We start from the raw sequence: 16,847 nt of genomic DNA, 5'->3' as shown, positions 1-16,847 counted from the left end.
ATGCCCCGAGCCACAGATTTACTCCCCTGGGGATACAATAGAAAGCACGATGGAAAAATGTGTTTGACAAGGTGCAAGATAAGTGCTTGGGTCACATAAAACAACGTGTGTGTTTCTTTTCAAATATGCAACTGTGTTTTAACTACGATGTCAACCTGTATCTATTTAGGGCTTAGAGTGGTATCAAGGTGGCCAAGAAAGAAAGTCTAACTGCATGACCCCAGTTCAAGCATCATGTTGGCCTGCACATGCTCCTTCAAGTTTCCTAATGTTATGTGGTGCCAGCAGTTGAAGGGAAACATGCTCTGCAGGTGGAGTAGCAATCAGCCCTAAAATAGGAATAGTGGAACAAGCAAAACCGAAGACATAAAACTGATCTGATTGGGATCAATGAAGTATATCACTTCACTTTTATCAGAGCTGCGATGATACGCACCTTATCATCCCACTAGGTGGAAACCATCTGGTGTCAAAAACAGCTCTGTAACAAAGAACAGAACAGCTCCTGATAAAGAGGCCGCAGGAGTTTGAAGGATAAGGTTGTGAAGAAGTGTTTTAACGGCGAACTGGCCAGTGAACTAGTATATCTGCTATATATCACTCTGTTCTTTCTCCCACACCCTAACAATACCACCCCACCCTCAATTAGCCTGTTACCCGCCATCCTCCCGCCAAGTCTGCACTCTCTTTTCCCCTCAGTCCACTGCATGCCACCACCCTTGACCTCCTTTCTACATCGATTTCGGCCAGCAACCATCACCACTAACTTCTCCCACCTACTCGTTCATAATTCTTCTCTGATTGGAGCTGTCACTGCTGAGGAAGCCACTGGAAGTCCTTGCAAAGACAAAGCCAAGAGGACACACAGAGAGCCCCAAACACACACAGCCAGGCCCAAGTAACGGAGAATAGCTGACCGCTGACGTAGCTCAATGTAGCTAAGCCATAGCTGTAGGGGGGGGGGGGGGAGCCCCATTAACAGAGAGCAGAGCCGACTGACTGGATGCAGCTGTGCTCGGCAGATCTGAGGCTAGTTGATTGATTGTGATCACCTGCAATGCACTACGTAGCGTAGCAGAGCTGATCAGCATGAGAGGAGGACACTTGTTCATATGATGTGGAAATTACCCATTGGACCAATATGTGATAATGTGAGAGAGTGTGTGTGTGAGTGTGTGTGTGTGTGAGTGTGTGTGTGTGTGTGTGTGTGTGTGTGTGTGTGTGTGTGTGTGTGTGTGTGTGTGTGTGTGTGTGTGTGTGTGTGCTTAAATTCACTCTCTTTTCCCTTCCGCTGAATCAGATTGCATTGGCTGCTTTATCATGCTAACTTCCCCACAGTGATCATTTACTGTATAGGCGCGGTCCTCTATCCAATGGAATAAACTGAATTAACCTAATTTACTATCAGTAGAAAATAAAAAATGGAATCAAAGTGTAAATACACTTCCCTTCCCATCCGTTTGTTTATTATGACATGCATCATCTACCAGAACTTTACTATTACAGCACCGGTTCACTAGTAACAATAGCATGTTTGTGCATGTGGCTTCAGGAGGATTACACCACAGATGAAGAGGCACTAGCCGCCCACGGGGTGAAGGGTGGCGCGGGGGGCATTCTGGATTTATTGAAGGCCAGCAAGCAAGTGGCAGGTTTGGACTCTGCAACATTCAGGTTAGATCTCCTTGATCACAAGTGATTCTTTTATCATTTCATTTATTTTACTCCGAGTCATGAAGCGTCTGTGATGGTATTTTATAATACATGTATTTAAATAGATGCATTTCATTTGAGTTTCCTGATGAATGTTTGAAGTTACTTCTTGAGCTTTGGATACCAGTGACTCGATAGTTTTCAACACAAGTGTGAGCAAAAAAGAGGCACCAGCCGCGACATTTAACGTGTCACAAAAACCATTTCTCACTTACATCTAGAGGTGCAGTATCTTACTATGCAGACATTTTTGCAGTCTGTCTGTGTGCCAGCCTCCACCCCTGTACAATGGAGGTGAATACAATTTTTTTTATAGTGCTCAAGTATCAAGAGATTACTTTTAAATAATGAAATAGCAACTTTTCTTTTGTGTCCCCGTTACTATGGACAATCACAACATGCTGTGAACAGTATTCATCGGGACTATTTTGAGCTCTGATCCTGAGTGTTAGGGGATGTGTGTTTCTGGAAAGAAAAGCTGGCGTTGAATTTTCCAAATGTGATTTTTCTTTAATGCTGTCAGCACCACAAACGACATTCCATAAACCTCATTTGTATCGGAATGGCAGCACAAAACCTCAGAGATAGATATCTTTGAAACTGGGCACATAAAACCAAAACTGTCTGTATGGCTGGATAACATCGGGGTATGTGTTTGTTTTTGTAAGTTGGGTGAACAAAAACCCAGCAAAAACTGCACAGCAGGTTTGCCCCCCTGCACAGGTTTATACAAGGAACAAATGGTGGCCCGTAAAAGTCAAGTGTCCGGTGATTCGTTGCAAAATCTCACTCATCTCTGACCATCTGCCTCATGGCCCGGCTCCAGCAGAGGCTCAGAGGGGATGCAGAAGCTCGGGAGAGAGAGGGAGTGAGAGACCGAGAGGTGAAGGGTGACAGGGGAGTGAGTGTGCAGCTCAATGTTCAGTGATGAGAAGTGATGTGGGGCAAAGTGAGGTAAAGTGAGTGGAAGAAGACAATGAGAAAAAGCTGGCCCAGAGTTGGGAGCCTCTTACGGAAAGTGCAACAGAAATTGATTGATTCTAAATCTCTGTCGAGTGAACAACTGGCGTGAATGGAGAGGGACTAAAGCAGTTAAAGACAGCCAACTCACAGCGGCCAAAGTACACACAGTAATTCCCTCCACATTTCACATAATACACTGTGTATGAATGTTGATTCCCTAGGTCAACTAAATCTAAGAGAAGAGCCTCATCACAAATGATTTCTTCGCTCAATATTCAAATGCTCTGATTGAGGAAACAGTCTGTAACTTTCCCACAGAATTAGACACATGATAAATTGAACTCATTACAATGGGATATGACCGCATCAGAGAAAGTGAGGCGAGCTGGGATTTTTCTGTGCAATATATGTAAGCAGAAGGTCACTGCTGAGTGATATACAACTTTAACATCCATCAGCTGCTCCTTCTGCAGCTGCTGGTGGAGGTTCAGAGCAGCTTTTCTTAATATGACGCGGTCAGAGTATTCTTAAAGAAAACTAGACAAAACAATAATAAATGGCTTGCTTCCATGCACAATGAGGATAATTTCAGAGAACAAAGCCAACAATCCTTCAGGTTTATCTTAGAAACTCGTAGTCTGAAGCCAAGAGCCTTATTCCTAGAAATCACATGACAGAAACAAGAATTGTTTTCATGTTACCAATTATGTGGCACGATCTGCCTGCCAGAGATGCTTACAAGTGTCCCTGCAACTTTTTCACACTAGTCAGAGCAGTAATAACATACACACATGTGCTCCACAGGGATTCATGTATTCTGCAGTTTAGTGGCAGCTCTAGAAAGTGCTGTTGCCACCTAGTGGTGAAATGTGAAACAGCAACTTGTCATCCAATGTTGCTCGTGAGGCGTTGATGGAGCGTGAAATTGTAAAATAAACGGAAGGATCAGCGACCTTTATCTTATTTGCAGAAAACTAATCTTTATCCCCAGCAGGAGAGCAGCAGAGAGCTTCTGGCTTTGAAGCAGAGGCAAAGAATCAAGATAAATCTAAACGGATCTAAGCAAGAAAAGGTTCCCGTCTTATAAAGGACATATGCCAGGGGTGTCAACACCCCTGGCATATGTCCTTTATAAGCATGCAGTATAATACAACAGTTTTGCAATAAATTCCACCTTCATGAAGGTTTTAATGTTCAGTGTTAGAGGGGTGTTGATTCAAACTTTTTTTTTGCCAATCTTTGTAGTAACTACTGAAACTACAAACTACTATTTTGGACCATGAAAGGAATTATTTTTATTTTGCTTCTCTACTGTAACTGAACTCCCTTTGACCGATACTTTTTCTTTCAAGTTTTCAAGCTGTGTGCAAGTTGAATACAACATTATTTTGCAGGTCAAACTGTCTAAAAAGGTTAAATATTAAATATCATATATATTAAGTTAAATATCTTTTTATTTTATGCATGTCCTGTGAACAAGTGGACACTTTTTGAAATAAAGTCAAATAAGTGGCATTCTATGCTGGCATGAGACTTTTTATATTAGATTCTGTTGTATAATATCGTGTCACATGCACATTGTCACTTTCCTCTCCGCTTGCAAAGCTATGCTTTCAAAGTAGCTTCTCCAACACGGGATGTTTCATATTCAAACCTCTGTTCAAAAAGATCACGATAAAGTAGATTATTTCTTTATTGATAACAATCATGTTATACAGTATGTGTTTATATATATATATTTTATCTATACATACACACACACATACATACATACATACATACATACTCACCCACAGATACATTATAATGTAACCAGTTTTTCACATCAGGCTTTAAGAGCTTTTGCCTTTGAAGACTTAAAGACAACAGCATATTTTTGAGATATTATTGAAACTTGCTTTACTTGATGTACACCTCATCCGATACAGTATATATGAAATATCTACGTCACCATGTTTATAGTGCAGTTGATCTGATGTGAACACATACAAAAGTACATTATAGGCAACTTGACGTTTAAGTTACCGCAGTACAAAGAAAAGGTAAGGCGTTACATGAACATAGCACATTTTGGTTGACTGAAAAGGCTGTATCATAGTTGTCATTTTTAAAATAAATAATGATCCATTTTGAAGAAAGCAGAGTGCACAATGCATACGAGGTTATTTTAAATGTCTGACCCCAACATGTCAGGCCATTGACATACAGCAAAAGAGGTATTTTCATATTTCATAACAATTTTTAAGAACACAGATTTCCCTCCGAATGAACCTGATGAACTCAGGAAATATCCTTACAGCAGGATTCATCATCTAATAGTTGTGATACTGATATTTTATGAAAAGTAAACAGTTTTTAAATCTGTCTCGTGAAGGTCATTATTATATGTGAAACATACAAACTGTGTCTTAAAGGTAAGTAAGCCGTGAGAACAAATACAAAAGAAAATGTTCTAATGTCAGCGATAAGACCCGATGCTATGGAAACAGACATGCATGGTTAACCTGTAACAAACTCACACCTCTAAGGAGTGTGTGTGTGTGTGTGTGTGTGTGTTTAACGCTCAGCTGTGAGCGAGCCTTTACTCTGGATGTTCCTCATGATGGACTGGACCACCTCTGACGTGGTGCCCTGACCCCCAATATCAGCCGTGTGCAACTGCAAGAAAAAGAAAAACAGGATGCTCACAAACATGCTGCAAAATTAAGCAAGTTAAAAAGCACAAAATGCCAGAACATTATAAATCCTGGAACAAGCCGTAACATGCTTTTAAAAGAAAGATATTAATATAAATTAAAAAAAAATGTTATGTGTCTGTATGCAAGCGGTTTCCCATTAGATAACAATAAAATACATTCCATCTCTCGGAAATCCTGCAAAGCAGCAAGCGGTCGTCTGCCTAGAATTATAAGCAGGTCTGTTTTTTAAATAGCTCATGGACCGTCATTATTGCCACACAATGTAAAATCAGATACCATACAGTGTAGCACTTCATACGAGCTTTGTGATATTGAAAGGGCATGATGCTGCTTTGTGTGAACATATTGTGATGCCCACTAGGAAGCGTGCCAGACATGCCAGCAGGGCCTCTAAGCCTCTGAGGGGAGATGCCCGTCAGTGAAGAAAGACTCACCCTGGTTTCATTCATGGTGGTGAGGATTGCATTTCGGATCATTGTTGCGTAGTCATAAAGCCTGGAGACGTACAGGAGAGAATTATTTATTTACTGGTATTCCCGTCACAGCATTACATCTTATTGTACTGAAAGTATTTTATGTGGAGAAGCTTACTTAAGGTAGTCCAGCATCATGCAGCCGGCTAGCAGCATGGCGGTGGGGTTAGCAATGTTCTTTCCTGCAATACTCTTCCCTGTGTTCCTTGTAGCCTGAGAGACCCAGAAAAATAAGACAAGAGACAAAAATCTGTGTCACAATATATCGGACAGATTTCTTTTGAAGAATGAAAAATATTTGAGAGGAGACAATGACTTGTTAAGCATGAACTGCCAAACTCACCGTTTCAAAGACGGCATAGTCACGGCCCAGGTTGGCTCCGGGCACGAGGCCAGGCCCTCCCACCAGGCCTGCACACACGTTGCTCACCACGTTCCCGTACAGATTGGGCATCACCATCACATCAAACTGCTGAGGGTCGGACACCAGCTAAAAAAAAACCCCCACAAAGTGGTAGGTAAATAATTTAGATATAGCGAAATGGACAAACCTTTCCAAACTCAAGAGATGTGCCATTTAATCTCCTATCACCTGCATGGTGGTGTTGTCAACAATCATGCTGTCGAATGTGATGTCTGGGTAACCAGAGGCCACTTCTCTGCAACACTGCAGGAACAAGCCATCACCAAGCTTCCTGTTGGAGCAGAAAAAGCCAAACTCAACATTTCCAGCACTAAGAAACTCACAATGTTATGAAAGAGTCACGTGGCCAGACAGTTCCGGCGTGATACATTTGCGTCAGAGTAACTCACATGATGTTAGCCTTGTGTACGGCGGTGACCCTGCTACGACCTTTGTCCCGGGCCAGTCGGAAGGCATATTCGGCGATCCTGAGGGAATTGTTCCTGGTGATGATCTTAAGACACTCCACCACCCCTGATACACTCTGAAAGAAGCCAGAGAGGAGAATGTCTGATACATCTAAAACTAAAGATCAAGTAGTTAGTGTGACATTGATTCACCAAACGTTCTTAGGAAGAAATTCATTTGTAAAACCCATTAGCAGTTTTCACGAAGATTCTGACATTCACCGATGTTTTCTTTATTTGAATGACGACATTTTTGTAAAATTATTTTCATTATTTTAGAGCATTATTGTCTTAAATTAAATAAACACTACATGCACACTTCAACACTGTACCACTAATAGCATCCCACTCATCTTTTTGTGTCCCTTTATATTCACTACTAAATATAACAGCGTGTTTGGCATTACCTTCCTGCAGAAGTACCTCCACTTCTATTGGAAGTTTCTTTTACATTTGGAATCTCTCTTTTTAGACTTTCGCTCCTCTGTGTGAAAGGTAACATCAGATTGTAAATGCACATTGCTTAAGTGAGCAGAAGTGTTCACACACCAACATGCATTTTAGACGTGTGCAAAAATATCGATCTTAAAGTTTTATTATGTGGCAACTTAGAAACTGTCATGTCTGACCAATATCAGTCTGTTTAAGGTCATGATCTGCATCAAGTATATCGGATCAATGTCTTTCCTTTTGTAAACGAATGCTGTACTTATAATAGTGCATGTACCTCACTCCACTTTCAAAAGAAGAAGGTGGGGATAAAGACAGACACAGAGAGGAAATAAATCTTTAAAGGAGGAAGTATAAGCGTGTTTCAGCAGGCTGTAGAATTGATCATGTTTCTGTTATGTCTGACCTCGTGCTCCAGACTGCTGTACTCGCCCTCCGTGTTCTCCCTGATGATCATGATGTCAATGTTCTTGTGGCGAGTCTGGACTCCGGGGAGGGACTGGCAGTGCATGACATTGGCATACAGGTCTAAGCTTGTGCTGTTGATACACACACACACACACACACACACACACACAGAACAAGAGAGATACAGGGTGTCAGGAATAAACAATGTGCCAACTGACATTACCAGACACAAGGGACCAAATTATGCAAGAAATGTAAGCTGTCGGACAAAAGAGAGCCTTGATATAGGCTCTCTTTAGTTCATTTAAGCTCTTACCGTAGGAGATTATTTCTGGATTTGACAGATGGCGGCATGGTATGTATGGTTTCTATGTTACCTATCAGGAGAGTTAAGAAATGTCACAGTTAAACTTCAGTGTCATGGTCTTATTATAAACGGCATGCTTCTCACAGCTGTGCTTGTGACATAGAAAACAAAGGGGTTTGCTTGCCTTTGAGGGCAACTCCATTACGGCGAATGGCAGTGATGGCATTGTTGATATCATCCTCAGTCTCCAAAGCAGAGTTGACATTCACCACCTCAAAGTCCACAGGGACACAGCTGAACCTACAGCATGAGTTTAAACAACCACGTGGTGAGGCACTATCAGCAGTCTGTAGACAACACTTTGAACAGGATTTAGTTTAACAGCTAACCAACCTGAAAACCTCTCTGACATGATTCATCAGCTCTGGGCCGATTCCATCTCCAGGTATGAAGGTCACAGTGTGTCTGCCTCCATACTTTGCAGGAGGGGGCTGTAACATTGGCATTTTATACATTAACAACGGCATTGAATTTATATGACAACACTAGTGGTTTTGCAAGTTTTAACCCAACTACAACTGACCTGTATACACTGTATACACTGTATACATATAAGTTGTTGCTGATATGTTCGGGATGTTCCTAATGACTAATTTGCCTTACGTTATTTAAACTTAAGACCAGTCAACTAGTCTTAAAGTGAGAAAACAGTCAAAATGTAGATCTATAAAGGTTAAATATTGTCTGAATAAATATTGCAAATATTTATAAGAGACAATTGAAAGTGGCACTGTTGACATGAGTAGCTAACAGATGCTTTGACTAGGAGGAAATGACATTTCAGTACAAATGATGTCCATAATTAAAATGTGTAGTACATTAATAGAATAATAGTTTGAATAATAAGTATATATTTATATATATTAATATTAAGTCGACCAGTATTTCTGTATAATCTATATTTAATTGCTAACGACTGCTTTTCTGTAATTGTCGTGCATATGATAATAAAGAATAATAAAGAACTTAAATCTGGATTCATGAATTAATGGCCTTGAAAATGCAAAGTCACCTGTACAGTTCACCAAAGCCAAGGAAAGTAAGTGTGTGAGAGTGCTAAGCCGTTATTTAGGGCTGGGCAATATATCACTATTGTTTATAATTGTCCTCATATTGTAGATTTTGTTGATTTGTTTTAACATTGAATGAAGAACACTTTTGTTATTAAACTAACATTATGATGGAATTACTAAGCCAGATATATCTATTATTTGTTAGTTGACATGTGCTATTGCATGACCGCACCACTGTTGTGATGTACACCAGTATTGACAGTAGGTCATGTGTTATTAGAGATTATAAATATGTTGTCGTACATTACACATAAAACCCTTACATTACCCTTCACAAACAAGACACGACATTACCTTTTTCGTACATTACACAGCCCTAGCACGAAAAAGGTAATGTCGTGTCTTGTTTGTGAAGGGATGCATTGTATTCTAGTAAACCACATCTGAGTCAGTTACTTACAATGTTGTCTCCCTGTTGTTGAACGGGACAGTAAGGAGAGCAGAAGGACAATAGTTAGTCGATAGCCATATACAATAATCCAGGTAGTGAAGAGGCATTATATCATATACAATGAGTACTTTACCCCTCCCTAAATTTAGCCCAAAGCCATACAGCTCGGAAATAAAGAGATTAGCAGTGATTTTTTATGCCATTACTAGAACCATTAAATATATAAAAGGACAAATTACATCTACTCATTCGAACAAGATAGAAACCCACAGACACAATCTGATTCACTCACATAACGCGAGCTCGTATTCCTGTGACTTGTCAGAGTTGTTCCAAATACCTGAAATACATAAAGCAGAGAGATGGTTTAAGAGCATGTTCGTGAATGCATTTTATCATCGGAGGGTCCAAGTTCTTTAGCGAAACTTTAATGCAACTGACTATCTCGGTGCAGCTGAAAAGATGTGAAATAAAACTGCTATAACGTTATGATTTTAACCATATGACCTTGTGTTCAGACAAAATAAGCTTAGACAGTAAAATAATAAGACTTTCATTTGAAGCTTCATGAACAACAACGTTTACAACCGATGTGACCACAGCGACGTGTCTTGTCTTACTTTAACCGTATTTCCAAGGCGTCCACCCCAGAAAGGATTAATAATTTTGGACATCGAGAGCACAGCACTGTGGGCAGCCATCTTGATTTTGAAGCACTGATCGCGTGAACGAGGATGAGATTTGTGCTCGCGCGATGGTTACACTAAGCACATGCGAAAGATCATAGCAGATCTCACAGAGAAAACATAATACAATATAATATAAACAAATGAAAAAATAAAAATAAAGGTACATTTTGCAAGTGAACGAGGAGGTTTTCAATACAAATATGTATTTATATAAATATAGAATGGTAGCGTTCATGACAATTTATGGAGGGGAACGCCGTGCTCAGTATTGACAGCAAAGATGGTGGCAATATTATGGGCACATTAGTGGGTAGAGGACAATAAACCAGGCAATTAAATTGGATGCAGTGACTCAGCAGCAGTGTTAAATTCAATATTAAATATTTATCAAACATTATACATAATTCACAAAGCAGGATGTGAGGTGGGTCTTATTTAGGTAACACAAGGATTTTGATGGCCCATATTGTAGGGCCATTTTTATTTTATCTTTCCAGAGCAGCGTTCTTTGCCATGTAATCTGCTTCCAGAAATGAAGGGGAGATCTGTTTTACAATTCAGGAAATATGTTATCAGTTATCAGTTATCATTACCAGATTGAATCTTGGACAATGTGTGTTTACTGATTGGGAAACACCCAGGATTAAGTGTGAAGTCTCAGAGACAGTAAGACATATCCTCATCCAGTGCAAGACTTACTCTTCAAAGGAAGCTGTTGAGGGGCCTGGGACCAACTGGAGAAAAGGTTTTTACTCTGCACAGTATTAGACTATGTAACAAAATATAAATAACTGTTAAAATGATAATATATGAAACAGTAACGTTAGAGGGCAACAATACGCCATTGCAACGTCTAGTCTGTCGAATCCATAGAAGAAGAACAAGGACTCTGCGCAGACTCCGTGCGCGCGGGCTGGGGCTGGTGGCACCACTGTGTTGGCAATAAATGCGGAAGACAGTACCCAACCATAATTTTTTCCCCCCATGCTTGTCAAAAGCGGAGTAATAACACTTGTGTAAATGGTCGACTGGACAAACTGACTTCAGCCTGTCTTCTCTTTGAAAGCAGATTCATACCAGAGGAGCCTCAATGAGGAAACAGCGCAAGAAATAGTCAAAGTCCCGGGAGGCAAGAGCAACAGCTCCTTTTCACCGTTCATTACACACTAGCAAAGGTAAAAAGAAAAGGCAATACTCGCGTGAAGCGTGGACACAGCAGGTAAAATCTGTCTATTCTCATTTGTAAGTTCATATAAGTGATTAAGTGTGTTGTCAAACGGATTGTCATGTGTTGTCTTTTTGGTTTGTGTTACTTCAAACGCCACCTCTGCAGAGCCATCTTGCACGGCCACTATAACCAATTGAAAGATTTCTGTTAAAGATGCCATGCTAAACTTTGTATCGTATGATTTTAAGGGTTAAATGTCTTATTTACAAGTACTGTTATGAGAATATCCACTCTTCCTTCAATACTTTACATATTTTGTGAACTCTTTGAAGTTGCATAAAGACAGAACAATATACATAATGAAATTGTATCAGTGCATTTTTTTCATTGTTTAGAATTAAATCTGCCTTTTTATTTAATTGTATTAAATGTTTCCTCCTTTACTATATGTCCTCTCTACTATATGTCCTCAAAATTTGACAAAATGAAAAGCCACTCTCAACAAACTACAAACCATCCTAATGTAACTGCTTTTTAATGAATTTATTATTTTAATATCTGTCCAGGTCTATGAGACGGTGAATCATGAGACTAACAGGTTGGTTTAAGTTTATTTATTTTATTTTTATGACACCCCAGTGCCTATGTTTTCTTGAATAAAGAAATGGAAAACAAAGAGCTACTCCAGTGGGAACTTGTTGATGCAGTAGTAATCCCATGCCTTGCCTGAACTGGTGTGTTCTGGTTCTCTTGACAGGCCCCCTGAGAGCTGTGGCTGTGCTGCTAATGGTGGGGCTCACCTGGCTGGTGGCAAACACCTTATTTGGAGGGGAGAGCGGCTCATCTGTGCGCCATTTCTTCAGCGGTGAGAGAAGGGGTTCTGAAACAATTAATTGATAGACAAAAGATTTGTTGAGAACAATCTATCTAACAAAAGTGGCTACACTTCACTGGTTCTGGCTGCTAAATGTAAGGCTTTGGGGAGTAGCTCTGTTTTGTATAGTTGAACATTGAATATCTTAGCTCTGTTTTGTATAGTTAAACATTGAATATCTTAGCTCTGTTTTGTATAGTTGAACATTGAATATCTTGGGGTTTTGTACTGTTGACGTCAATATAGGCTCTGGGAAACAGTGATGAACCTTTTATTTACTCATTTCTAAGATTAGATTAAAGACTAATTGATGAAGAAAATTAATTGTTAGTAGCAACCTAAAGACAAATGATAAGAGTTTAAGCTCATGTGATGAAGGGGATGTTTATAATATGGTCAAACAAATCCTTTCTGATATGAACATTTCTTTTTTTCAGGTGCAAGCGAGAAACCAACAGCTGGTAAGTAAAATAAACTATATGATAAGACAATTTTACGACTACTGTCAAGTATGTTCATGATAGTGTCTTTATAGTCCTCCTTATCACTAACTGACTAATGTATACACATATTTCAGCTGAACTCCGCCCTCGAAGGTATAAATGTGGACTTTCAGCTCCCTGTCCCCCAAAACATTTGGCTTTCCGCCTGGTGTCTGGTGCTGCCAATGTCATTGGGCCCAAGATCTGCCTGGAGGACAAGATGTGAGATTCAGTGCTTACAGTTTCTTCCTGTCTGTCTATGTCTTTGTCTTCCCTGCTGTCTGTCCTTTTTTTTTTTATTTCACACTCTATTCTTTTTTTTTTTTTTTCTCTGTGCTTTCATAACCAGGCCTCCAAACCTGTCTGGGGACTTGAATGCAAGTATTCCTTCATTCTGTCTGTCCCCCATTTCTTTGTTTTTATCTGTAGTCTTATGTGGTTCTTATTATATTTGTTGTTGTTCTTTCTCAAGTGCCAGGCACCGTGTAGAAGCGTGTAGTTTCATGTGTCTGTGCAAGACTAGGAAGTGTTCCCCCTGAGTGCTTCAGCTAGTGTTTCAACCTTTTGTGTTTCTGTGTCACAGGTTAGTGAGCAGTGTGAAGAACAACGTTGGCAGAGGACTCAACATAGCTCTGGTAAATGGTAAGAGTGTCCTCATCCACCTTTGTAACCCGATTGTGTTACATTAATATTTGAAGCTCCTAATTGTGTTATTATAACCTCTGACTGATGTTTCTTTGCTCCAGGGGTGACAGGAGAGCTCATGGACACAAAGAACTTTGATACGTGGGCAGGAGGTAATAAAAACCAGACACTAATTTATAGTACATATTTCACATCTGGTGCATATGGCTTGGTAATATCAAGCTATAAACCACAGTTCATGGCTCATCTGATGTTCGTTCTCAGATATTACGGACCTGTTGAAGTTTCTCCGGCCACTTCATGAAGGAACCCTCGTGTTTGTAGCTTCCTTTGATGATGCAGCAACAAAGTAAGAATCCATGTTCCAGTCCAACACCTTTTTCTTTTCATCTTAGTTCAACGCAGCTCTAAGCTATTTTTTTACACATAATATATTGTTAGCTGAAGCTAAAGGGTATTCCATGTTATAACTTGGAAAATATTTTGTCATATAAAACAATGATGTGGCACTGCTGTCTGTTTGTCAGCAGTATTACGGAAAAACTAAAGAGATGAACGGTGTAGCTTTGGTCAAGGAAGAACCCTTTCAATTTTCCACTTTGTTATCATTGCGAGACAGGATGGACTGGGCGGAGGTCTGCGCTCTTTGAGTGCCGTTCTATTTATAACATATTTTCATAGCTAAACAGCAGGACAAATATCAAACCAAAAGCTGATGCCCATCGGTTCATCTTTATAGTCAAATTTAACATTATACACTCCACTTAAATAAATATATGAATTTATTCAAAACATCTTCAAAAACTTCCGCATGATAAATAAATATAGCATTAAAGCACAGAACAATTTGCCAAAACCTAGAGTACAAACAAACAAAAATATTATGTACAAATTTGCATTCGTGGCATGTCTTTAAAGTTTAACACTGAAAGAGCAAAAGCTCAAATTGGCACTAAATGAGGTCGGCAGAGCAGTCGCACAGTTTCTAATGAAGACAAAATGCCCTGTGGGTTATGATGTACCCTTATACTGTCAGGAATCATGATTTTAAAATAAAATTAAGTGGTGAATTATTTGTGAACACGTGATACCTTGCGGTGGAACAAAATGAGCATGATCGTAAATCCCTCCATTGACCTCAAAAGGCTTTCAGGCTTGTAAGTGGTTGAATGAGAACGATTCAAGACCGTTTTAAAGCCCAGGAAGAGCCTACTGCACTTTTTTCTTGAAAGAATAGCCCACCCACTTAATAAACATAAAAGGGATTGTTTGGATATTTTGAAGTGGGATTGGATGATGTACTTATCCATAGTCGTTCATTAAATACAATAGACGGAGGTCAGCACGCCCCAGTTTGGAGAAGCAGATGAAAAGCAATGTACTGCTGTATTTCTGGCTGACAGGTTGAACGATGAGTCTCGACGACTGTTTGAGGAGCTTGGGAGCACGGCAGTGAAGGAGCTGGCCTTTAGAGACAGCTGGGTATTTGTTGGAGCCAAGGGCATCGAGAATAAGAGTCCATTTGAGCAGGTATGCTACTATCAATGCTGAACACGGGCTTAGAGTGGAAATGATCAGCTCCTTTGATGTCCAGATATTGTCAAATGTATTCTGTGTCATCAGGTAAAGTACAATGAAAAATAACTCCCAGACAATATTCTCAAGATTTGTTGCTCACAATTACAATTATGATACTGGCTATTAAATGATATGCAATAGAACAAGTAGGGATTTACCCATATGCCAATCTCACAAGAGAGATTACCCTAAAGGGAAAATGTGCCACTTTTTATGTGGCTGTCCTGTCAATGTTGATGATGGGTAATATTAAATGTTCATCCCACCTCTAAATGTGATGTATAGTAATGCTTCTATCCTTTTTTTATATTTGAAATTTCATAATAATGCAGTTAAAAACAGGCTGTTGTGAAAAGTTGTTTGGTGAATCCCAGTCTGTTTTGTTGACATCCGTTCTGTTTGCCTATGGCTCTTCCCATCAGCGTATGAAGAACACGAAGAATAGCAACAAGTATGAAGGTTGGCCCGAGTCTCTGGAGATGGATGGCTGTATTCCTCTGCGACCACCCCTTGAAGGTTAATCCCACCTGATGCTCCCTCGTGCAGTAACACCTGGAGTGGCAGCAGTGGATCCAAATGACTGTTAAAAAAAAACATCAACAGGGAAACGCTGAACAATTTGAAATCATCCAAAATCTGGGACACAAACGGCATTTTGATTTCCCCTCTCGTGCCTGAGGCATGAGTTGACAGCAAAGGTTGTCTTGGGACTTTATATTTAAAATTGCTGGAACTTGTTATAGAGGATTTGTTCATTAATCTTTTCGAGACACTTTTGAGCTGAAGTAATGCTGTAGAAATGAGTGAAAATGTTTGAGCCAGATTAAGCGGAACTTGAGAGGCCAAATGTTTGATGACCAAAGTGTATCGCGACGAGTGAATGAATACAGCTGGAGTAGGTCTTCCAAAGCCATTTGTAGGAAATGGACATATTTCCTGTCTGCAAGCCTGTCTGAAGGGTGTCAATATTCTGTCCATTTGATGTTCAGAAGGCAAAACGCACTTCTAACTGGTTCCACAGTAAGACATTTGGAAACTTAATCCCTTCAATTTAAGAAAAACATTTTAAATTACACTAGTAGTTTTGATGTCCTACTAAGCATCAGGTCTGTGGGCAGATTTTATATTTAAATCCGTTAATATATTTTCATCCTGTGATACGTATTTCAGTGATATTATGGCTATTGTAAGATGCCATTGTTTTCTTAGAACTTGATGTACTGCAGTTATCGTTTGCCATATGTTTACAGATTTCTTTAGGCAAATTTGGTCATTTCCCTCTGATAAAACTATTTATTTGAATACTTTTATTATTCCTAGTGTGGGTTCATCTTAACACCGCCCATAGCCTGCATCTCCCAACCCAGTGCTTTATTTTAAGATTCAACATAAATGTGTGGTTGTGTGTGTCGTTTTTTAAAATGTTTAATGTATCCCTTTGGCATCTTGCACGCCTAACAACAAGGAAGGAAATGTATTGAAATAAAAATTATTATTTTACATGTATGGCTAGAAATCCATTTTTAGCTGCCTTTGTCTGAATTATGTTACCTCCAAGTGATAGTTTTCTAAAGTGTCTATATTGTGATTACAATGCTGATGAATAAAATTGCCACAACATTTCTTATGGGGTTTCTTTCTCTTGGGTTCTGAATCAACTGGCATACTTGAATAGATTCACCAGAGGGCGACACAAGTCAAATGCTCGCTGGGGTTACTCAGTTCATTCTGCTCAAGGCATTTGCTTCACCAAGCATATGTCGTGATAAACACTGTGGACTGAATGTGGAACATTTCAGATTTGGCTGTTAATTCTGTGACGGCACATAATCGTGTTGCAAATTCAATCTGTCAACTGTAACGCCATACTGTAATAAAAACACGATACATTTCATTGTTCTATTGAGATGTGTTATGTGGCCTTCAAGTGTTGTTAATAAATTGTGATTTCGAGTTGTATATTTAGGAATGAGTTCTGTGTTCTCAAGGACTGGGTTATTTCAT

The 16,847-nt window shown here is 39.6% G+C and overlaps 2 protein-coding genes across 8 annotated transcripts; one reads left to right on the top strand and one right to left on the bottom strand.

The window, feature by feature from the left end:
* Window positions 1–4,355: 4,355 nt before the first annotated feature.
* Window positions 4,356–10,140, bottom strand: idh3g (isocitrate dehydrogenase (NAD(+)) 3 non-catalytic subunit gamma). The gene is made up of 13 exons (XM_029435319.1): window positions 10,028–10,140; window positions 9,700–9,747; window positions 9,417–9,428; window positions 8,277–8,374; window positions 8,068–8,183; window positions 7,893–7,953; window positions 7,575–7,707; window positions 6,662–6,795; window positions 6,441–6,543; window positions 6,192–6,338; window positions 5,967–6,061; window positions 5,810–5,870; window positions 4,356–5,334 (listed from the first exon to the last, which is right to left on the bottom strand). The coding sequence occupies exons 1-13, from the start codon at window positions 10,106–10,108 to the stop codon at window positions 5,233–5,235; spliced, it is 1,191 nt and encodes a 396-aa protein (XP_029291179.1). The 5' UTR covers window positions 10,109–10,140; the 3' UTR covers window positions 4,356–5,232.
* Window positions 10,141–10,717: 577 nt separating this feature from the next.
* On the top strand, window positions 10,718–16,466 carry fam3a (FAM3 metabolism regulating signaling molecule A). 7 transcript variants are annotated; one of them, XM_029435346.1, is made up of 11 exons: window positions 10,718–10,841; window positions 11,166–11,271; window positions 11,831–11,862; window positions 12,022–12,129; window positions 12,576–12,599; window positions 12,716–12,842; window positions 13,204–13,262; window positions 13,367–13,417; window positions 13,530–13,614; window positions 14,669–14,795; window positions 15,266–16,466. In XM_029435346.1, the coding sequence occupies exons 3-11, from the start codon at window positions 11,850–11,852 to the stop codon at window positions 15,362–15,364; spliced, it is 693 nt and encodes a 230-aa protein (XP_029291206.1). In that variant the 5' UTR covers window positions 10,718–10,841; window positions 11,166–11,271; window positions 11,831–11,849; the 3' UTR covers window positions 15,365–16,466. The 7 variants fall into 7 exon arrangements, with proteins under 7 accessions (XP_029291206.1, XP_029291204.1, XP_029291205.1 ...); XM_029435344.1 differs by having other exon boundaries at window positions 11,166–11,315; XM_029435345.1 differs by having other exon boundaries at window positions 10,733–10,841; window positions 11,163–11,271.
* Window positions 16,467–16,847: the final 381 nt, after the last annotated feature.

Source organism: Cottoperca gobio, chromosome 7, assembly GCF_900634415.1.
Source record: "Cottoperca gobio chromosome 7, fCotGob3.1, whole genome shotgun sequence".
In the NCBI taxonomy this organism is placed as follows: domain Eukaryota; kingdom Metazoa; phylum Chordata; class Actinopteri; order Perciformes; family Bovichtidae; genus Cottoperca; species Cottoperca gobio.
The sequence above is the reverse complement of the archived record's forward strand: the minus strand, read 5'-3'. Positions and strand labels throughout refer to the sequence as shown.